Source organism: Artemia franciscana, chromosome 18 (assembly GCF_032884065.1).
Source record: "Artemia franciscana chromosome 18, ASM3288406v1, whole genome shotgun sequence".
NCBI lineage: Eukaryota > Metazoa > Arthropoda > Branchiopoda > Anostraca > Artemiidae > Artemia > Artemia franciscana.
This window is the reverse complement of record NC_088880.1, coordinates 34,283,467-34,308,417: the sequence shown is the minus strand read 5'-3', so window position 1 is coordinate 34,308,417 and position 24,951 is coordinate 34,283,467. Positions and strand designations below refer to the sequence as shown.

The following is a 24,951-nucleotide window of genomic DNA, read 5'->3' as shown; positions in this document are numbered from 1 at the left end:
GAACTCAGATCTCCTGCTCACAAAATCTACTGAAAGTATTTTTCTAAGAAAAATTCAAAATACTCCCACACAGAAAATTTTCAAAGAAGCTCGCCAAAAATGGCCATGACTTGTAATCCTCCCAAAAGTGTCAAATATTTCAACAGATTCTTTTGAAAATTTATATATTCCAATTCAATGTCTTTCCTTAAGAGAACAAGAGCTCATATGGAACTTGTGAAAAGGTCAGAAGAGCCAAGAGCTCATATGGTATGAGCTCTAGCAAAATTCTAAGAATCAATAGATTGCTTTAAAAGGAAAATGAGAGGCTTAATGCCGGTCGGGATTTAAAATAAGAGCTCTGAGTCACGAGGTCCTTCTAAATATCAAAATTCATTAAGATCCGATCACTCTCTCGCAAGTTAAAAATACCTCAATTTTTCTAATTTTTCTTCTCCCTTCAGCCCCCAGATGTTCGAATCGGGGGAAAAGACTTTATCAAGTCAATTTGTGCAGCTCCCTGACAAGTCTACCAATTTTCATCGTCTATTTTCACGTCCAGAAGCACCAAACTCGCCAAAGCACTGAACCCCACCACCTAACTCCCCCAAAGAGAGCGGATCCAGTCTGGTTACGTCAGTCACGTATCTACGATATTTATAAGCATTTTCGAAGATTTCCCCCTCCAGCTCCCCCCAATGTCAACAGATCTGGTCGGGATTTGAAATAAGAGCTCTGAGTCCCTTCTAAATATCAAATTTCATAAAGATACGGTCACCCGTTCTTAAATTAAAAATACCTTATGTTTTCTAATTTTCCAAATTAACAACCCCCAGCTCCCTCAAAGAGAACGAATCCGTACCAATTATGTCAATCTCGTATCTATAACTTGTGCTTATTCTTCCCATCAAGTTTAATCCCGATATCTCCACTCTAAGCGTTTTCCAAGATTTCCGGTTTCCAAGATTTCTCTTTCCTCCCTCCAACACTCCGTGTCCTTGGATCCAATTCAAATTAAAAGTGGAGCATCTGATACATAAGATTCTTCTATATATCAAGTTTCACTGAGATCCGATCACCCATTCGTAAGATACCTCGATTTCACGTTTTTCAAGAATTCCGGCTTCCCCCTCCGACTCCCTTCAATGAAACCGTATCTGGTCCGGACTTAAAATTAGAGTTTTAAAGCATAAGATCCTTCTAAATATGCAATTTCATTAAGATTTGACAACCGTTCGTAAGTTACAAATACATCATTTTTTCTAATTTTTCCAAATTACTCCCCCCCCCCAACTCCACCAAAGAGAGCGGATCCGATCCGGTTATGTCAGTCACCTATCGTGGACTTGTGCTTATTCTTTCCACCAAGTTTCATCCTGATCTCTCTGCCTTAAGCGTTTTCCAAGATTTTCAGCCCCCCCCCTAATGACACTGGACCCGGTCGGGATAAAATATAAGAGATCTGAATTTCGAGGTCCTTCTAAATATGAAATTTCATTAAGATACGATCACTCTTTCGCAAGTTAAAAATACCTCATTTTTTCTAATTTTTTAGAATTAACCTCCTCCCCCAACTCTCCCAAAGAGAACAAATCCGTCCCGGTTATGTCAATCCCGTATCTAGGAATTGTGCTTATTTTTCCCACCAAGTTTCATCCCGATCCCTCCACTCTAAGCATTGTCCAAGATTTTAGGTTCCCCCCTCCCCAACTTCCCTTTCACCGAATAAGGTCTAGATTTAATATAAGAGCTCTAAGACATGATATCCTTCCAAACATCAAACTTCATAAAGATCCGATCACTCCTTCGTAAGTTAAAAATACCTCATTTTTCTAATTTTTCAGAATCAACCCTCCCCCCACTCCCAAAAGAGAGAGCAGATCCGTCCCGGTTATGTCAATCACGCATCTAGGACTTGTGCTTATTTTTCCCACCAAGTATCATCCCGATCCCTCCACTCTAAGCGTTTCCCAAAGTTTTAGGCTCCCCCTCCTCAATTCCCCTCAACGTCACCGGATCCAGTCGGGATTTAAAATAAGAGCTCCGAGACGCGATATCCCTCCAAATTTCAAATTTCATTAAGATCCGACCACTCCTTCGTAAATTAAAAATATCTCATTTTTTCTAATTTTTAAGAATTAACCCTCCCCCCCTCCAACCCCCCAAACAGAGCAGAATGGTTCCGGTTATGTCAATCAGGTATCTAGGACTTATGCTTATTTTTACCATCAAGTTTCATCCCGATCCCTCCACTCTGAGCGTTTTCCAAGATTTTAGGTTCACCCCTCCAACCTCCCCACCCCCAATGTCATCAGATCTGGTCTGGATTGAAAATAAGAGCTCTAAGACACGATAACATTACAACAATCAAACTTCATAAAGATCCCATCACCCTTTCCTAAGTTAAAAATACTTCATTTTTTCTATTTTTCCCCCATTGCCCCCCAGATGGTAAAATCATGAAAAAGACTATTTCTAATTTAATCTGGTCCGGTCCCTGATACGCTTGCCAAATTTCATCGTCCTAGCTTACCTGGAAGTGCCTAAAGTAGCAAAACCGGGACAGACAGACCGACAGAATTCGCGATCGCTATATGTTACTTGGTTAATACCAAGTGCCATAAAAATCAGTAGTATTACAACAATAGCCATACAATAGCTTTCAATATATATATATATATATATATATATATATATATATATATATATATATATATATATATATATATATATATATATATATATATATATATATATATATATATAGAGTGGAGGGATTAGAGCCTGAAGGGTATTCATTATGGAGGAGAAAAATACACTATAGGGTTATTTTCACCAGTAAGTGCCGAAATTATTTCGTGAAAAGCAATTTTTAAAGGTTAATCAGCTGGATAAAGCTTCGCTAAAATTTTTCATAAGGGTTAAATCTGACTTTCACTTAAATCGTATAATAAATAGTTCTTATGCTCCACCCATTACTCATAGCTAAGACCATTTTCAAAGTTGTTGTCGTATTGACATAAGGGGTGGATACTTAATTCTTAGAGAAGACGGTAGCCCGTATCAGCAGAACTTGAGTTGAACAAAGGTTGACCATTGACAGACATTTGCAAATTATTGAAGCTTACAAATTAACTTGCCTCTCATTTAAAATACCCAAAAAAAGCCTGTTTTCACAAGACTAACGAAGGGAAGAGATTATTCTCAGAAAATGCAAGCTACCCCCTCGTAATCTGTCTTGCACACTTAGGGTACAAAAACCTTACATGTTCTCCCTCAGATCTTAGCTTTTCTAAAGCTAGTACTAGGCTATTCACAACATTAAACTTTTTAACATGTGAAATGCAGTTGGTAATGAAAATACTTGCTTCAGGGCTATATTCCTACTTTGTCTAAAAAGAAAACACTTACAGTGAAGTTTAAGATCAACTTTAAAAACAGGAGATAAAATTATAAATCTAAAACAATCATAATGAATGAAGTCAACCACGCACCAATCAAATCAACCACGATACTTGATTTAGATAATTATTTTTCTTTTAGATAATATGCTAAGGATTATTCACATGCCACCCTCACAACAGAACGAAAGTAAAACAGTTCAAAACAGGGATGGAACCTTTTAATTGACAGTGAACAGATATAAAATTATTTAACTGGATATTTCGAACACATATACAGTGTTCATCATCAGCAGTAAAACTCTGATGATGAACACTGTATATGTGTAATGTTGCGCACTGAAATACCCACAGGAGAGGGTTGAAAGAGTGACAATGCACTGGATATGCTAGAGACAAAAGCTTTGGGAGGAAGAAAGGATATGTTAAAACTCAAAATCTCATTTCTTTTTCTTATAAATATTTTTTCTACAGTAGAGGGTTTGATACTGAGGAGAGAACGCATTCGCGCACCTTTACATCCTTTGCCTCTCTGAGTTTTCTGTGAGATATCGCATGTTTTTCTTCTCTATTTTCTTTAAGAGACTTCCCTATAAATTTCCCTCTTGAAAGTCAATAAGAACATTTGAAGCAAAAACAGTGGCTATTGGTGCGAAGTATTTCTTAATGATGGATAAGGAAGACATAATGCTTCCCCGAAAAGCTGCAAGAAAATATCTCCACATACTATCAATTATTCCTTCATTGTGTGATACCCCATGTTGTGGTAGTGTTCCCTTAAAATACACTACACTAAGACACTGATCATTTTTCCTCGCGTCATTCGCTTTGTGAACTGAAGAGTTATCGAAATACTTCCTCATTAGTATCAATAAACGGCCCCTTTTCATTTGTCAAGCTAAATTCTGCAGATTCAATATCTTCTCTAGCCAAGTCATAAAATACTAGATTTTGAAAAGGGCAGTGCACCACTTGCGTTTCAATTAATTGATATGGGAGCACTCTTAAAATTATGCAGTTATTTAAAATTATATTTTAAATATAATTTACTCTTAAAATTATAGCACAGGGGGATATATAAATGACGACGGGGACACGGGGAATGTTCGATTAGTAATTACCATCAACAAAGCTCAAGGGCAATCATTAGAATAATGATGTATAGATCTGATCGTGGCAAAGAGTTTTTAGGGCATGCAGTAATGAAAGTGTTGGAGAAATATAATAATATTCATTACTATACTTTTTCACATATAAAATGTGGTATTGCTGAAAGGGTTATTCGTACTTTAAGACAACAATAAATAAGTATTACACTCAATTTAGTACCTTTTTGTTCATACCTAAGCTTGATATGTTAGTTCAAACTTTAATAATTCTCCTCATCGATGTCTTGGTAAAAATCACCCCAATCGATGTTGGTCTGCATAACACTCCAGAAATATTAGATTTTATGTAAAAAGACAAAGTACCCCAAGATAAATCGTATAGATATATATATATATATACATACCATTATTAGTATTTATTTTTAAGGGTTATTAAACTCTGTGATAAGAAGACGAAGTCTTCTTCTAGAACTAGAATATCTGCTTGAGCTATTTCCCAAGGAGTTTATGAAATAGTCTTCTATAAATATTTAAGACGGTTTCTGCGATTCCTATGCAATGTGTTATTTTGTTCTTGTTTCAAAAATCACTTTGCTTTTTTTTTAATGAAACACTCTCCTTCTTCGCAAGAATACTGGATGCTGATAATTCTCCTAGACTACCAAGTTTGCGGTGAATATATTCAAATTCCTTGTGTGCCACGGTGCTATAAGCGACGCTTCAGGTTTTTCTTCATGAGGGAACTTGGAGGTGTTGTCTTCTCGAGATCAAGAGTGAAACTGAAAGCTATCGTCCATAGATTTGTTGAAGGAGAAAGTGTTTCTTTTATTCAAAATGTTATTTAATATATATATTTTTTTATAAACGTCAGAGGCGATTTATTCTCAATGAAAACGATTTATAGCAAATTCATCAACATCATAAGTGATTTTTCTGCTTGAATCTAAATCGCTAAAAAGACAAATAGTCTATAAGAAATTCCTTGAATTTTTATGGAAGAACATTTTGGATAAAAACGACGTCCTTTAGACGTGCAGTATTTAAAAAGAGATTTTTCGCTGGAAAATTTTTTGCTAGAGTGGAAAAATCTAGTTTAATGGGAAGAATTTCTATTTCATCTGCTTCTTGAGGGGGAAAGTGGGTGGTTAATTTAGAAGCAATTTTTCAAAAAATGTGAGTTTATTTTTGTAATGTTATTGTTTTTTTTTGTTTACTCTTTTAAGTTGCGTAATCTTGAGATTGCTGCTTGAAAAATAAAATTTTGAGTCAAAAAAAAATTTGACTATATGGAAGTAAAGAATCTTGAAGAAATAAAAACTCAAGTCATTTTCAAATCGCTGTTTGGCCAAAAGAGCTTCTTCAAAAGGTATAGCTTTATTTGTGTGTGACACATTACAAGGAATTGATAAGATTTTCTATTAAAATTGCCACGATTGGTGTTGATATTGAAAATAATATCCTGCCACCTTAAATGAGCTTGGTGCGTTTTCTTTTAAGGGTGCGCTTTCATTTTACCAAACTGTGCTTGTTTTGACAGTAGGCTTTCTTCAAACACTCTAACATCTAATTTCGCTAAACATTAATATCGAACAGTTCCTGGTAGTGACCCGGCTCAATAGTAACCGAAACTAAAAAAATAGAATTTTGATACCAATAGTTACATCAAAAGAACCGCATTTTAATGCTGATTTGAAATATATAAGTTTCATCAAGTCTTACTTGATGATATCATTTAACTCATAAACAGTATCCCGAGACTCTTCTTTATATATGCAAATCAAAATGAAAATGTGCATCTTACACTTTCCTTGAGATTGTGAAGGACGTTAAACAATCTTTTTTGTTGCATCTGAGTGAAATGACTACACTTGAACAATAATATTTAATTGCTAGAAGTCTTTGAGGGCTTCAATTGTTAAAATGTGTAACTTTTGTACCTTACTAAAATCCATAGAGAAAACAACAAACTTAACTTTATTTGGTTTTCTTTTCTAACTTTTGGAATTCATTGTTTTCTCGATCTTTTCTAATTCTTTGATTTTTCCTGTTTAATAAGTAGTTATATGAACAAACGATGTCAGCATTAAAAATTACCATGTTTTTATGACTTATGTGTCTTATATACCTTTTATATAATAATATACCTATATAAAACTCTGTAATAGTATTATTTTTTAGACACTTTAGGCTCAATTTATTTCAATGCAACACTAAAAGCCGAAAAAGTGAGTAATTTATATAATTTGCTATCAACCTCACTTTGCCATGGGTGACTTTAAATAAAATAAAACATGGATAGTTAACAAATTCTGGGTTCTTTTGAAACCAAAACTAGAATATAATCTGGGCATTGTGCAGCACTTATTTCTGACGCATTTCCGATAGTTTAAGTTTGGTTACTCTTGCCGGCGAGTTAACCGTATTCGGTTTTTTTTTTTTTTTTTTTTGCTCAAATATTAAGTATTTCTGATGTTTCACCTAGAAGCCTTTTTGGCCCTATACAGCGTTCTGATTTGAAAGACAGACAGGAAAATACTTACTCACCGTGATTATCATAATCATTGTATTTTACATAATTTATATTCTATAGCTGTTAAATTTTAGGGGAATGGAGTTTTCTGTGACTTGATTCGTTTTTTTTTGGAAACTAATGAATGAGTATATTATCCACTATTATCAATGATACTTGCAGCCAATTGGATAGAAAAAGACAGGAACTAAAAATTCCGTAGACGAATTAGAATAATGCTTTTAACTTGCTGTTTTAAATTATGTACTTAAAACAATAACAAAATAATGAACACGCATCCGTGATCTGTCTTCTGGCAGATCAAAATTTATATCTTAAGCTCAAGGTTAAACATCAATTTGCTTAAAAGTGGGGTAAGTCAAATTTTAAGTTACTTTTGTTTTGCATTTCTTAAAGCTCTTAATTTTACAAAGCAGGTAACCACCTAGTGTGCCTCCCTTCTTCTTCTTAGCATCATATTTGTGTGAGCCTTTTCGGGGAAAATTCATGGCAATTCTAGCGATAAAAAAAAAAACATTATTTATACTAGCCGCCAGACGAAAAAGCGAAACAATTCACTGAGAATCCCATTAACTTAAAATATAAAATCTCCAAAATGCACATTTTGTTAAATGCAACAATACTGACATCTAACATTTTTTCTTCCCCGTCTTCCAAGTCCACGCTCCGTCAAATGTAGCCATAAAAAAACTGCAAAGTCACAGGCAAAGAAAACCAAACGTTAACTGTCGGAACTCTGTCAGAAATAAAGGTCGCATAATACCCAGGTTACACCCCAGTTTCAATATCAAAAGATCAACAATTTATAAGCAATCCCTATTTCTATTAAAATCACCTTTACGACATTAAGGCTCATTGCGCCCTAGTATAAGCCTTAATGTGCCAGATTTTCACTGATTTACACCTTACTGCACCATAGTAGCACAAGAAGTTGGTACTTCACGACAGATAGGAAATACTTCAAATCTTTCAGCACTTCTTGCAACTTCGTACTTTCTGGAATATATTTATAGGTGTCAAGCTAGATGTTAGATGGAAGTTTTTGCAAGCAGCAGAGATTAAAGATGAAACGAATGACAAACCCAACCAATAATCACCAGGGTAAATGGTTCATAATCAAATTTGCCAGGCTCTCTGTCTGTCCAGCGTTATACTGCCATTGTCAGAAGCCAAATTCATTTCAGTAAGAAATACATTTCTCACTTTGTTCCTTATTCAAACCACTTGAATAAGGTATGTAAACTTCAAAAGAACAAAAAAAAAATCTTATTTTAATTTTAGATTTCTCACTTTGTTCCTTATTCAAACCACTTGAATAAGGTATGTAAACTTCAAAAGAACAAAAAAAATCTTATTTTAATTTATCTGAGTCGAAGTAAAAGCAACGACAGCTAGTCACTAAAATCCAGGTCTTGTTCCTTTACTAAAACAGAAAATTTAGCTGTCTATATATGGTAAATAAATTATCCAACTGCTAGATGGAAGTCAACAGTATGAACATGAACATTATGTAACGTGTCTTTTATGATTGACTCTTGTTTATCGGATACTAGTCGTTCAGCAAGGGCCAGTTTAAACTTAACACAATTATTTCTAAGCATCATATTATCCTTGGGTTTTAAATTAAATCAGGTTCATTATTCTCTTCAACCATGATTTGAAAGTCCATGCTAAACACAAGTAAATGAGTTACATTCGCCACCTAAAGTTTTCATTGGCAATACTTACGGTAAGCCTCGTTCTTAGAGGAGGAGCATCTTTAAACCTAAACTTTAGAATCGTCTTACTCAAACCACTTCTCTCTAAACGACCAGAGCGTCTTTAGCACTTAACTGAGCCGAAAAAATTACTTTTACTTATGTATTTTTATGCATCATAGTGTCAAAATACAACTGCTAGATGGAAGTCAACAGTATGAAATATGAACATTATGTAACGTGTCTTTTATGATTAACTCTTGTTTATCGGATACTAGTCGTTCAACAAGGGCCAGTTTTAACTTAAGACATTTATTTCTAAGCATTATATTTTACTTGGGTTTTAAATTAAATCAAGTTCATTATTCTCTTCAACCAAGATTTGAAAGCCCATGCTCAACACAAGTAAATGAGTTACATCCGCCACCTAAAGTTTTCATTGGCAATATTTACGGTAAGCCCTGTTCTTAGAGCAGGGGGATCTTTAAACCTAAACTTTAGAATCTTCATACTCAATCCGCTTCTCTCTAAACTACCAGAGCGTCTTTAGCACTTATCTGAGCCAAACAAATTATTTTTACTTATGTATTTTTATGCATCATAATGTCAAAATACACTATATTAATCGTAATTGCAGGGAAGATTGAGAGAGTAAATATTCCAAACATTTTGATATTGACTCCTACAAATTTCAACGATTTCTGCTTTATTAAGATTATACAAGCGAAAACGATCGAATGTATTTTGTTAGCCCCAAATATAGCCCCAAATGACGCCCTGGTCAAACAGTTCGTGGTAACGAACTGTAGTAAGGAGCGACCCGGCTCAATAGTAACCAAAACTCTAAAAAATGGAATTTTGATACCAATACCTACATCAAAAGAATCGCATTTTAATACTGATTTTAAATATATAAGTTTCATCAAGTTTAGTCTTACCCATCAAAAGTTACGAGCCAGAGAAAATTTGCGTTATTTTAGAAAATAGGGGGAAACGCCCCCTAGAAGTAATATAATCTTAACGAAAATCACACCATCAGATTCAGCGTATCAGAAAACCCTACTGTAGAAGTTTCAAGCCCCTATCTACAAAAATGTGGAATTTTGTATTTTTTGACAGAAGGCAGGTCACGGATGCGTGTTTATTTGTTTTTTTCCCAGGGGTGATCGTATCGACCCAGTTGTCCTAGAATGTTGCAAGAGGGCTCATTCTAACGGAAACCAAAAGTTCTAGTGCCCTTTTTAAGTGACCAAAAAAATTGGAGGGCACCTAGGCCTCCTCCCACGCTAATTATTTTCCCAAAGTCAACAGATCAAAATTCTGAGATAGCCATTTTATTCAGCGTAGTCGAAAAACTTTATAACTATGTCTTTGGGGACAACTTACTCCCCCACAGTCCCCGTGGGAGGGGCAACAAGTTACAAGCTTTGACCTGTGCTTACATATAGTAATAATTATTGGGAAGTGTACAAGTGTTTTCAGGAGGATTTTTTTGGTTGGGGGGAGGGGTTGAGAAGAGGCGGATATGCTGGGGGAACTTTCCATCGATAATTTGTCATGGGGGAAGAAAATCTCCATGAAGGGAGCGCAGGATTTACTAGCATTATTTAAAAAAACAATGAAAAAATGAATATGAAAAAGTTCTTACAGCTGGAAATAAGGAACAGCATTAAAACTTAAAACAAACAGAAATTATTACCCATATGAGGCGCTCACCTCCTCCTAATACCTCGCTCTTTACGCTAAAGCATTTTTAGTAATTTCAACTATTTATTCTACGGCTTTTGTGATTCTGGGGTCATTCTTAATGAATTGGGACAAAATTTAAGCTTTAGTGTAAAGAGCGAGGATCTGACAAGGGGGCGAACCCCCTCATATATGTAATAAAAATATGAGAATACAAAAGTTCTTTACGTAAGCTAATTTATAAGATACGTAAATCTTTTACTAATAAAAATATTCGTAAAAAATTAAAAGTTCTAGTTGCCTTTTTAATTAACCAAAAAATCGGAGGGCAACTAGGCTTCCTCCCCCGCTCTTTTTTTCTCAAAATCATTCGATCGAAATTATGAGAAGGCCATTTAGCCAAAAAAAAAAAAAAATGCAAATTTCGTTTTAATTATTCCTCTGCAGAGCCAAAATCAAAACATGCATTGATTCAAAAACGTTCAGAAATTAAATAATAAAAAAAAAACAAGTTTTTTTTAACTGAAAGTAAGGAGCGACATTAAAACTTAAAACGAACAGAAATTACTTCGTATATGAAAGAGGCTGCTTCCTCATCAACGCCCGGCTCTTTACGCTAAAGTTTTTTACTGTTTTAAAAAGAAGAATTGAGAGAAAGAACACATTAAATATACTGATTCAAAGTATTAAAAAACATGTTCTCAGGAGATTCACCTGCATTAATGAACATAGAATATCTTTTTGTATTTTATATAAGACTGAAATTTATTCTTTTGGTTAATTTCACAGTTTACAGTAAATTGTCAAATAGAACAAAACATAAAATCAACACTGGAAATATAGACTTGTACACTATAGACTATGTAACACTATAGACTTGTACACTATGTAACTATAGACTTGTACAACTAAAAATACATCGAATTGACTCGCAAAACTAATTTTTAAGTTTTCCACTATAAGATAAATTACAGCTTGAAGTAAAAGGTTACTCACTCATAGATATCAAAGTCGAACGGTTTTTAACACGTATGAATTCTAAATGGAGCTTGAGGTAAGCTCCATTTGAAGCTTACGAGTGTCAATATAGCTTCACATTCAAAAGATTTATCACCAAAATGAGATTAATCATGACAAGCTAGAACGGATTTTGGAATAAATATTTACTTATTTTTCACAAATTCGAAAGGCTTTTTCTCCAGTGTGAGTTCTTTGATGTTTATTTGAATCGGAACTGGAAGTAAAATATTTCTTACACACATAAAACTCGAAAGGTTTTTATCCAGTATGAGTTCTTCGATAAGCTGATGGAGCGGATTTCTGACTAAATGTTTTCTCACATATATTGCATTTGAAAAGTTTTTCACCAGTACGAGTTTTTTGATATTTATTTAAATGGGAACTTGTATTAAAACATTTCTTACATATATATCACTCTCAAAAATTTTTCTCCAGTATGAGCCCTTCTAAGAACTGATAATGAGGATTTATGGCTGATTGCCTTTTCAGAAATATCCCATTCGAAAGGTTTTTCGTCGAGATGAGTTATTAGATGTTTAGAATAACCAGAACTTAAAGTAAAACCTTTCTTACATACACTACATTCGAAAGCTTTTTTTCTAAGATGAGTTATTAGATGTTTAAAATAACCAGAACTTAAAGTAAAACCTCTCTTACATATATTACATGCGAAAGGTTTTTCTCCTAGGTGAGTTATTAGATGTTTAGAATAACCAGAACTTTGAAGTAGAACCTTTCTTACATATATTAAATTCGAAAGGTTTTTCTCTAGTATGAGTTCTTCGGTGATTTGATGGGGATTTCACACTGATTTTTTTTTTTTTAACATATATCACATTCAAAAGAGTTTTCTCCAGTATGAGTTCTTCGATGATATGATACGGAGGAATTATGGCTGAATGTTTTCTCATAAATATCACATTCGAAAGGTTTTTCTTCTTTATGAGTTCTTAGATGTTTAGAATAACCAGAACTTGAAATAAAACGTTTCTTACATATATTGCTTTCGAAAGGTTTTTCTCCAGTATGAGTTCTTCGATGACCTGACAAGGAAGATTTATGGCTGAATGTTTTCCCACATATATCGCATTCGAAAGGTTACTCTCCAGTATGAGTTCTTAGAGGATCTGATAAGGAGGATTTACGGCTGAATGTTTTCTCACTTATATCGCATTCGAAAGGTTTTTCTCCTTCATGAGTTCTTAGATGCTTAGAATAATTAGAATTTGAAATAAAACGTTTCTTACATATATTGCATTCGAAAGGTTTTTCTCCAGTATGAGTTCTTCGATGATCTGACAAGTTGGATTTTTGGCTGAATGTTTTCTCACATATATCGCATTCGAAAGGTTTTACTCCAGTATGAGTTCTTTGATGAATAGACAAAGATGAATTTAATATAAAACATTTTTTACATATGTCACATTCGAAAGGTTTTTCTCCAGCATGAGTTTTTCGATGATAAGATAGGGTGGATTTTTGGCTGAATGTTTTTTCACATATATTGCATTTGAAAGGTTTCTCTCCAGTATGAGTTCTTAGATGAATAGACAAAGATGAATTTAATATAAAACATTTTTTACATATGTCACATTCGAAAGGTTTTTCTCCAGCATGAGTTTTTCGATGATAAGATAGGGTGGATTTTTGGCTGAATGTTTTTTCACATATATTGCATTTGAAAGGTTTTTCTCCTTCATGAGTTCTTCGATGCTTAGAATAATTAGAATTTGAAATAAAACGTTTCTTACATATATTGCATTCGAAAGGTTTCTCTCCAGTATGAGTTCTTAGATGATCTGATAAGGAGGGTATACGGCTGAATGTTTTCTCACATATATCGCATTCGAAAGGTTTTACTCCAGTATGAGTTCTTTGATGAATAGACAAAGATGAATTTAATATAAAACATTTTTTACATATGTCACATTCGAAAGGTTTTTCTCCAGCATGAGTTTTTCGATGATAAGATAGGGTGGATTTTATTCCGAATGTTTTCCCACATATATCGCATTCGAAAGGTTTCTCTCCAGTATGAGTTCTTAGATGATCTGATAAGGAGGATATACGGCTGAATGTTTTCTCACATATATGGCATTCGAAAGGTTTTTCTCCTTCATGAGTTCTTAGATGCTTAGAATAATTAGAATTTGAAAAACGTTTCTTACATATATCACATTCGAAAGGTTTTTCTCCAGTATGACTTCTTCGATGTACAGACAAATTGGAATTTAGACTAAAACGTTTCTTACATATATCACATTCGAAAGGTTTTTCTCCAGTATGAGTTCTTCGATGAACTGATAGGTTGGATTTTTGGTGGATTGTTTTCTCACACAAATCACACTTGAAAGATTTTTCTTCGCTATGAAAATCCTTATATTTTCCTATACCCTTTTCAGCTAATATACTAATGTTGCTTGATCTCTGATGTTGACACTTCAAATTCGCTTCTTTTTTTAGACATATTGTTGTCAGACAAGGCATGCTAGATGTTCCACATTTTTGTTTGGTACTATCAATATCATACGACGGGGAAACTAAAATAATAAAAAAATTACTTTAAATTTAAAAATTTCAAAACATTTTTTACTTTCCTCTATGAATTCTTATTCCTCTGATATTGAATAAAGAGTCGAAGTATTTTTTGCAATTGTTCTTTATGCTAAATTTTGACTTATAGTTATAATTGTCCAAGAACGATTCATGACACACAAGGCCCACTGAATTTAAATGAAAAGCGTTTTTAAAGCACTTCATTTATTTTATATTTTTAAACTTGACAAATTCAGACAAAGACACTTTCGTTTTGTATTTCTCAAAGTCTTAGATGTAGAGTCTTACATCTTAGATGTAGTTGACCTACTGTGACTCCTTCCCTTTTTTACTATCACATACGTGTAAAATTTTCTGTGAAAAGTCCAGATACTTCCAGCGATCAAAACGCTAAAAGAACAATTCATACTAGTTCCCACAAAAGAAAAAGCGAATCAAGTCGCAAAGAGCTCCTTCCACCTAAAATATAACAGCTTTCAATATGCATTTTGCTGAATGCAACGATCATGGTGATCCTTAAACTGACATTTTCCTCCCTGCCTTTCAATTGCAATGTCAAATGAGTGTGGCTATAAAAAAAAAAGAAAAAAAAAAGGAAAGTTAAGAGTCACTGATGAGGACAACCAAACGTACACAGTCGGAGACCCTGGGCGCATCGTTTCGATAAAAAGAAAAGAAAGTACGGAACAACGATTGTTTTTACTTGATTTAAAATCACTCTTACCACTTTGAGCCTCATTGCACTCCAGTCTTATTGTATCAGATTCGTACTGACTTACACCTGCATTTACTCTAGTCTTATTGTACCATCTTCAGGTCTTAGTGTTGCATTAAAATCAATGGATACTAAAACCTTTTCTTCGGAAAAATTTGATATGACTACAGAGACATATACTGAAATATTATGAAATATATGGCATGTTGTTTCCTAATGATCAAGCAACTTTTAAGTGTAACCAAATCCTTGAACCAGAAACAAAAGAGAAATTTCACATTTTTGAAACTTGGAAAATTGTGAGGTAGCATTGAGTTCTCTAAGCAAGAAAAGGGTTCCAAAAAATAAAAAAAATTAAGCTTGTCGCATCAGGACATCAAAAATAAAATTTTGCTAATGATAGAAAAAATCCGGCCGTCTTCTCAACTAAGAATCAATCTTAGAATGCCGTCATTTCACCTAAAAAAAATAACAACATAGAAACAAAGAATAGATCCACAGAACTACGAAAAAAATTTAAAATTTTGTCATTCCAATTAGGAACAACAAAAACATATACTTTTCGTCCCGCCATTATTTCAAGGGAAGCCTAAGATACACCTTTTCATTTGGACATCCCAATATGCAGAAGAATCGCAGGGTATATGAATCATACCCTTTTCCCAGTCGATGTTCAACTCCGGGTTAGGACATATAACACAAGAAAAAACAAAAAGATCGGCTTCATGTTTCATTGCCAATATAAGATTGATGACATATTGAGTGTAATACAATAATAATAAGCATAGCAAAGGTAATAAGAGAAGACAGAATCAATTGGGGAAGTGAACCTCTTTTAGAATTAGATTTTGCTGCTGACTTAAGCATCCTAGATAGAGAGAGGGGGGAGGGATCGGTATATTTAAAAAACTATCGTAGCATAGCTAGATTAAGTTTTTTCACAAAAATCATACATTTAAACAAAAATCACACACTACGACTCAGCATTAAAAATTAATGTGAAGGAAGGCACAAATGAGTTGGCGTAACTTTCGTACTTTAGGGGGTACAAGTTTATTTTGTAACCGAGTTCGGCTATTGGGAGGGGCTGGTTCGGGTAGTAGTGATCGGTGGCTCTTATTGGCTAGGACGGATTTTCCAAATTGCTGAATAAGGTGTTCAAGCCGGACTTTAAGTGGAGATAAATTTAATTTAGCGAGGGCTTGATCATAGGGTATGTCACGGCTTCGGAGTGAAATCCTTGTTGCTCTTTTCTGGGCGCACTCTATTTCGCGTAATATGTACGCTGTGCGGAGAGCAGATGGACCCCACGCCGGGCACGCGTACTCAAGCAACGGGCGAACATAACACATGTAGGCATGGAGAAGACTTTCAGTATCACACCCAAAACGCCTCATTTTGGTAAGTGTCTGAAGGCTTGCATTAGCCTTGTGGACGGTTAAATTAATATGGGCACTGAAACTACAGTCACTAGTGAAAGTTACTCCTAAGATTTTTATTTCGTTCACAATCGGGAAAGGGACTAGAGGCATATCTATATTCCGCTTCAGAGGGTTGAAACGAATTATCTTCGACTTGGCTAGGTTAATGGTAAGATCATAACTTGAGCATTCGGTCTAGATGAAGGAATTATCAAAATTAATGAGTTTTTAGAGGTTTCGTGAGCTCAAGTGCTAGAATACGTCTGAAAATTAATGATAAGAAGACAAAGTAGCCAAGATTAGGAATCAGTCAAGGTGAAGAGAACAGTTTTACCTACCAACTGATGAAGTTGACAGATTCCCTCACCTAGATGGTATTATTGGTAAACAAAGGGGCGCAGTGAACATGTGAAAAGTCAAGTGACCAAGGCTTATGGTGTTTCTCCACAGTTGAAAAAAAAGTTTCGAAGAGTAAGAAGATAAGTTTTCTTGCCAAGATTAGAATACTGGAAACCATAGTGATGAAAGTGTTTGGGTATGGTTCTGATGAGTAGACACTCTAAACAACGGAGAAGAGTTTGCTATATCTTTTCCAGAGAGTGTTTTGTATATCCGACTGACTGACCGTATCTCAATTGGTAATTTGTGCGAAAATTGTGGTTCAGTCTTGCTTTATATGACTGTTTTGAGAGAAACGTTGAGATGGCTAGAAAAAATTCTGCAGTTGACACATTCCCCAAGATCCCGCTTGTTGGGTAACCGTCTAGAGCCAAAAGAAAAGCAGGTAAAACACAAACGAGGTGGGAGGATGTCGTGAGGATATAATTAAGAGAAATGAGACCTTTTTTGAAGAGTGTAAAGAGGAAAACCTTGAATCGATTAGGATAGATGAGCGTGTGTATGCACGTCAGCCAAAGGTGACACGGTTATGCGGTGAGTAGTTAGTAGTAGTGGCACAGGTAATATAATAATATTTTAATATTATAATATTTTATTATAATATTTTTTACAATTATAATAATAATAATATTTTGAAACTGTAAAAATCATTTCAAGATACATGTTCGGCTTCCTTAAAAATCGCAGTAAAATAACGAAAATGATTGAAATCATCCAGGACTCTTAATGAACAAGTACAATAAAAACATATCGTTGAGGCCCCACTATAATTTCAAGAGAAGAGTAAGATGCATATTTTTATTTGGACATGTGAACAAACGGAAAAATATCAGGGTATATGGAGCATAACTTTAACCCGGGCAATGTGTTACCCATGATTACAAATAAGTAAGTTCATGGTAGGAATTGAGTTTACAATTTCCAAGTATACCAGAAAAAATAACAAATAGATTGGCTTTATGTTTCATTAATAACATAAAATTGATAATAATATGATAATCTATTGACACTATCATTACTTGATAATGCATGTTCCATTCCCAAAACAAGTAAAGTAAAAAACATATAGGAGATACAAGTCTTTAATTTATACAACATTTAGAATAACATAGTTTTTATATGGCGTGTAGGTTATTATCCTTTTTAGGAGATGAGCTATCCCTCCCCCCTAGCGCCTCTGTGTGGTACCATTTATATTGTTGAATGTCTATGCAAGACAACAATAGACTGTAAGACATTTTAAAAATGTTAGATGAGAGTTTAGAGAGAGGTTCTTATTTTCGAATCTTATAGCTTTTAGACTATTCATTAAAGGTATCTTAAGCTTTTAATTCATTAAAGGTATCTTAAGCTTTTAATTCATTAAAGGTGTATTTTACTTTCGGCTATTTTCCCAAGATTCAAAAATTTAACATTCTATCTTGGTACACAACACATATACAAATAAATAAAAAAATAAATAAAATAAAATAAAAAAACAAAAAACATACCATTGCCCACATTAAAATTTGTCTCCAACTTCAGAGGATGGCAGTCTAGTTCAAGCTTTGCAGATGTGTCTGTAGAAAAACTCTTTTCTTGGAAAATTTCTTCTTTAGGTAACAAAAAAGGATTAGTACTTCCGAATAGACTTTTATTGTCGTTTGGTGGCGCGTCTTCAAATTCTGAAGAAAATTTAAAGCTAGGTTACTTCAAAATTTCAGGACAATGATTTGGTAATGGGTAAAAAGGCTCGTAAAGCTTTTTTTTCCCTTTCTAAATAAACTTTCTGAAAATCTAAAAAAAAACTCAGAACTGTGAGTTAGTCACAAGTAAAATGTTTCAAAAAGAGAAGGAACAAAATTTTCTTGCAAGATTATCTGACTTTGTTTGCATTCACAGTTTAGTGTTCAGGAACTGAACAGTTTACAGTAGATAACTCAAATGGTAAACAAAACAAACAAAAATAAAGTTTGGAGACAAACATGCACCAAAACCTCACATACTTAACCATCACAGAATCAGAAAGATTTAGGGCAAAATTCGGGAGGAATATTTGTAAAACAGACTCAGGGAGCTATTTGGGTGACTGCCCTTTAATTTAGTTATTACAACACCATGGCAAGAAAACTAATTTTTACGTTCAGATCCCCTGTCCCCTTTTTAACAAACTGGAAACAGTAATTTCAAATTTAGAAAAATTGTAAAACACAGGTTTAAATTATTAGGGAAAGGACCAGAAGCCGGGGGACAAATCTGTCCCTTTTTTGTTCATTTAAAAAAAATCGTTATAATAAAAGTAAAAAATACAAAGCAACAACAATAAACCAATTAATATTATGCAAGATGAATTTGAACCCCCCCAAACCCTCCCTTACATAGAGAATTTCCTCTATTAAATGTAGATTATGCTTTATTAACGATATAATTAATATCTAATCTACCTTGATACTTAAAATAAAGAGTGAGGGAGTTAGGGGGAAGGGTGATACTTGATAAACTAGATTCTGAAAAATTAGAGTTGGGAAACTGTTGCCATGGGAAGCACACACACACACACACACACACACACACATATATATATATATATATATATATATATATATATATATATATATATATATATATATATATATATATATATATATATATATATATATATATATATATATATATATATATATATATATATATATATATATATATATATATATATATATATATATATATATATATATATATATATATATATATATATATATATATATATATATATATATATATATATATATATATATATATATATATATATATATATATATATATATATATATATATATATATATATATATATATATATATATATATATATATATATATATATATATATATATATATATATATATATATATATATATATATATATATATACTAGCTGTTGGGGTGGCGCTTCGCGCCACCCCAACACCTAGTTGGTGGGGGCGCTTCGCGCCCCCCCAAGCCCCCCCGCGCGCGTAAGTCGTTACGCGCCATAATAGTTACGCGCCATTGTAGTTGTGTCCCTATGTCCCACCTGTGAATATAGATAGATATATATATATATGGTTTTAACTACGTAAAACTTGCGAATATACAACATTCTTTGCTGTCCCATTGTCTTTGCATATAAATAGATTGTCAGGTTTACCGACTCTTGAACATGCAACATATAATGGTCCATGGGAAAACAATCTGTATTCAGATCTATACCTCATGATTCTAATGATTGCCCTTGAGCTTTGTTGATGGTGATTGCTAATCGACCATTCCCTGTCCCGGTGTCCCGGTCGTCATTTATATTCCCTGTGTCCCGGTCGTCATTTGTATCCCGGTGTCCCGGTCTGTATATACATTCGTTTTTTAGTTTTGTTTTTCTCCTTTATTTTTTTCCTTTTTTTTTCTTTTTTAGCTTATTTAGATTTTTAGATTTTTTAGTTTTTTTATTAGTTTTTAGTTTTTTTTTCTTTTTAGTTTTTTTGTCCCGGTCGTCATTTATATCCCCCTGTTTCCCCCGGTGTCCCCGTTGTAGTTGTGTCCCTGTGTCCCGGTCGTCATTTATATTCCCTGTGTCCCGGTCGTCATTTGTATCCCGGTGTACCGGTCTGTATATACATTCGTTTTTTAGTTTTGTTTTTCTCCTTTATTTTTTTCCTTTTTTTTTCTTTTTTAGTTTATTTAGATTTTTAGATTTTTTAGTTTTTTTATTAGTTTTTAGTTTTGTTTTTGCAATCCTTTAAATTGAAAAGGCAGATCCGTTGGAATCTTGGGAATGCGAGGAATAAGAACAGCCTCACCCTCAAAAGGCCCTGTCAAGATTGTGGCCTCTATTAGGTTTTCCATTGTTTTTTTTACGGCAGGTCGAGTGCCATAGCAAAGCTTTGGTGGGTTTATATTTCTTAAAAGTATTATTGGTAGGCCTATTTTTAGTTGTAGCACGTGTGGTGGAAACCCTGAGAATAATATCTCGAGGTAAAAACTGATCACCGACCATAACGATGGCCACTTCGTCGATAGTTGGAGCATTGTATCTACGCATATGTTGGCCAGGAGGCGTTTTGTCAGCGGAAATAACAATTTTATGCGTATAAGTAGGCATCAAATCGATGGCTGTTTTGAACAGACGCACAAAATTATTCTTTTCGTGGAAAAGATGTTGTAATTGGGAAACGATTGTCCTTTCAATGTTGGGAGAAATTTCGCAACGTGCATTCAATTCAGAATTTCTATCACTGATGAAGTACAATTGTAAAAATTTATGATTCTCGCCAGAGAATGGTAGAAGAGACCCTGCTCTATGATAAATTTGCCCTTTTACTTTGAAAGTAGACATAAATTGATCTGGATTTTCAATTTGGGCTCCAAACGACGTCATTTGGAAACATGAGTTGTATTTTCTGATTCATTTATATTCCTTATGTCCCGGTGTCCCGGTCGTCATTTATATCCCCCTGTTTTATATCCCGCTTATTTTTCAGTTTTTCCTTTTTTTTAGTTTTTTTTTTACTTTTTTAGTTCTTTTAGTTTTTTTAGTTTTTTAGATGAATTTTTTTTTTAGTTTTTTACCTTTTTTTCTTTTTAGTTTTTATTGGTTTTTACCTTTTTTTAGCTTTTTATCTTTTTTATTTTTTTTATTTTTATTTTTAATTTTATTAGTATTCTTTTTCTCTTCTATTTTTCATTTTTCCTTTTTTTTAGTTTTTTTTAGTTTTTAGTTTTTTAAGTTTTTTCCTTTTTTTAGTTTCTTTAGTTTTTTTAGTTTTTCGGCTTTTTTATTTTTTTATTAGTTTTGTTTTTTTTGTAGTTTTTGCCTTTTTTAGTTTTTTCAGTTTTTTTTTTAGTTTTTAGTTTTTTACCTTTTTTAGCCTAACCAGGATTTGAACCTGGGACCTTCATTCTCCGTTCTGACACCCTCTCTCACCGAGTGACTACTCCAGCATGTTCATTTTGGTGTTTTAAATGGTATATTATTAACCAAATTAATGTGTTTTACAATATACTAAGCATCGTCATAACAAAAATGACGGCAACTAATTTCATGACGTCAGCCGAAACATGACGTCACCTGATCCACAGATCCACAGACCCACAGACAGACAGACAACTTATTTTTATATATATAGATATATATATATATATTGTCTGTGTGTGGGTCTGTCGGGTGACGTCATGTTTGTGTGTTGACTGACGACATGTTTTCGACTGACGAAACTACAGACCGGGACATCGTGACACAAATGACGACCGGGACACCGGCACATAGGGAATATAAATGACGACCGGGCCACTCAAAGAGAAAGCGATCGGGACACAAGGAATGTTCGATTAGCAATCATCATCAACAAAGCACCGGGACACGGGACACTAAAAAAAAGGTAAAAACTACAAAAAAACTAAAAAGAAAAATAACTAAAAACTAATAAAAAAAAATAAAAAAGCTAAAAAACTAAAAAAACTAAAAAAGAAAAAAAAGAAAAAAAGGAAAAAAATGAAAAATAAAGGAGAAAAACAAAACTAAAAGAAATATAAATAAAAAAAAAAAAAATTAAAAAAAAAAAAAAAGTAAAAACGAAAAAAAAACTAAAAAGAAAAAAGGGGAAAAATACAAAAATTTATTTCATCATATACCATTTCAAAAACGAATGTATATACAGACCGGACACCGGGATACAAATGACGACCGGGACACAGGGAATATAAATGACGACCGGGACACAGGGACACAACTACAACGGGGACGCCGGGGGCACAGGGGGATATATAAATGACGACAGGGACACAGGGAATGTTGGATTAGCAATCACCATCAACAAAGCTCAAGGGCAATCATTAGAATCATGAGGTATAACTAAAAAAACTAAAAAAAAGGTAAAAAACTAAAAACTAAACCGGGACACAAGGAATATAAATGACGCCCGGGACACTCAAAGAGAAATCACAGACTGGGACACCGGGACACAAATGACGACCGGGACACTGGGAATATAAATGACGACCGGGTACACAACTACAACGGGGACGCCGGGGGCAAAGGGGGATATATAAATGACGACGGCGACACAGGGAATGGTCGATTAGCAATCACCATCAACAAAGCTCAAGGGCAATCATTAGAATCATGAGGTATAGATCTGAATACGGATTATTTTCCCATGGACCATTATATGTTGTATGTTCAAGAGTCGGTAAACCTGACAATCTAATTATATGCACAGACAATAGGACAGCAAAGAATGTTGTATATTCGCAAGTTTTACGTAGTTAAAAATATATATATATACATATATATATATATATATATATATATATATATATATATATATATATATATATATATATATATATATATATATATCACAGGTGGGACATAGGGACACAACTACAATGGCGCGGAACTAATATGGCGCGTAACTAATATGGCGCGTAACGACTTACGCGCGCGAGGGGGCTTAAGGGGGGCGAAGCGCTCCCACAAACTAGGTGTTGGGGTGGCGCGAAGCGCCACCTCAACAGCTAGTAGGGAATATAAATGACGACCGGGACACTCAAAGAGAAAGCGACCGGGACACAAGGAATGTTCGATTAGCAATCACCATCAACAAAAGACCGGGACAAAAATGACGACCGGGACACAGGGAGTATAAATGACGACCAGGACATAAGTAAAACAAAAAAAAAACTAAAAAAACTAAAAAAAGGTAACAACTACAAAAAATAAAAAGAAAAAAAAAAACTAAAAACTAATAAAAACGCTAAAAAACTAAAAAAAAAAACTAAAAAAGAAAAAAAAATAAAAAAAGGAAAAAAACTGAAAAATAAAGGAGAAAACCAAAACTACTAAAAAAACCTAAGAATAAAAAAAACTAAAAGGTAAAAACTACAAAAAAAAGCTATAGAGAACAAAAGGGGAAAACACAAAATTTATTTCATCATATACCAATTCAAAAACGAATGTTTATAAGACCGGGACACAGGGACACAAATGACGACCGGACACAGGGAATATAAATGACGACCGGGACACAGGGACACAACTACAACGGGGACGCCGGGGGGCACAGGGGGATATATAAATGACGACGGCGACACAGGGAATGGTCGATTAGCAATCGCCAACAACAAGCTCAAGGGCAATCATTAGAATCATGAGGTATAGATCTGAATACGGATTGTTTTTCCCATGGACCATTATATGTTGCATATTCAAGAGTCGGTAAACCTGCAATCTATTTATATGCACAGACAATGGGACAGCAAAGAATGTTGTATATTCGCAAGTTTTACGTAGTTAGAAATATATATCTATATATCTATCTATATTCACAGGTGGGACATAGGGACACAACTACAATGGCGCGTAACGACTTAGCGCGCGGGGGGCTTGGGGGGGGGGCGAAGCGCTACCTATATATATATATATATATATATATATATATATATATATATATATATATATATATATATATATATTATATATATATATTCACAGGTGGTATATCTATTTTCACAGGTGGGACAAAGGGACACAACTACTATGGCACGTAACGACACGCGCGCGGGGGGGCTTGGAGGGGCGCGAAGCGCCTCTCCGACAGCTAGTATATATATATATATATATATATATATATATATATATATATATATATATATATATATAAGTTGTTTGTGTGTTATGTCTGTCGAGTGACGTCATGTCATCATGTCGGCAAGAAGTTAGTTGTCGTCATGTTTGTTATGACGATGACGTCATTGAAGGTATTCAAGAAAATCGTTCAAAGACAAATTTTTAATTGTAAGAAGATTGTGGACAGAAAAATGTTTAATTGTAAAATGACTGAAGAACCTACAATGGCAACAGCCGAGGAAGCTGCTCAAAGAGTCTATGCCAAAAAACTTGCTGCTGATAGAGAAAGTAAGAAAAGAAAGCGTGCCGAGGAATCACAAGAACAGCAACAAAACAGCTTGCAGCTGATAGAGAAAGTAAGAAAAGAAAGCGTGCCGAGGAATCACAAGAACAGCAAGAAAACAGGCTTGCGGCTAAAGAACGCAAAACCGCGCAGTTAGATGAAAATCCACCTGGAAAGCGAGAGTCAAAACATATCAAAACTGAAAATGATAGCGATGAAGATTGGGTTTGGGATTTTGACTTGGATAAGGTCATCAATGCCTACCAGATTTAGTTAAAAACAAAGGTTCGGCGATATGTACTTCATAGTGACGCTGAAAATAAGAAGAAAAAAAACTGAAAAAATGTAAAAAACTAAAAGAAAAAACACTCAAAGATAAATTACAGACCGGGACACAAATGACGACCGGGACACAGGGAATATAAATGACGACCGGGACACAGGGACACAACTACGAACGGGGACGCCGGGGGGCACAGGGGGATATATAAATGACGACGGCGACACAGGGAATGG

At 34.1% G+C, this 24,951-nt stretch overlaps 1 protein-coding gene across 2 annotated transcripts in view; it reads right to left on the bottom strand.

Annotated features, from left to right (window-relative positions):
• Window positions 1–10,854: 10,854 nt before the first annotated feature.
• The window catches only part of LOC136038913 (zinc finger protein OZF-like), a 39,165-nt gene continuing 25,068 nt past the window's right edge, over window positions 10,855–24,951 (bottom strand). The window contains exons 3-4 of one of the 2 annotated variants that reach the window (XM_065722396.1): window positions 18,004–18,177; window positions 10,858–13,962 (exon numbers count right to left, since the gene is read on the bottom strand). In XM_065722396.1, the coding sequence (XP_065578468.1) occupies window positions 12,521–13,962; window positions 18,004–18,177 (1,616 nt within the window). In that variant the 3' untranslated portion in view covers window positions 10,858–12,520. Of the gene's footprint in view, window positions 13,963–18,003; window positions 18,178–24,951 lie in introns of both variants that reach the window. The other variant, XM_065722397.1, reaches the window with a different exon arrangement.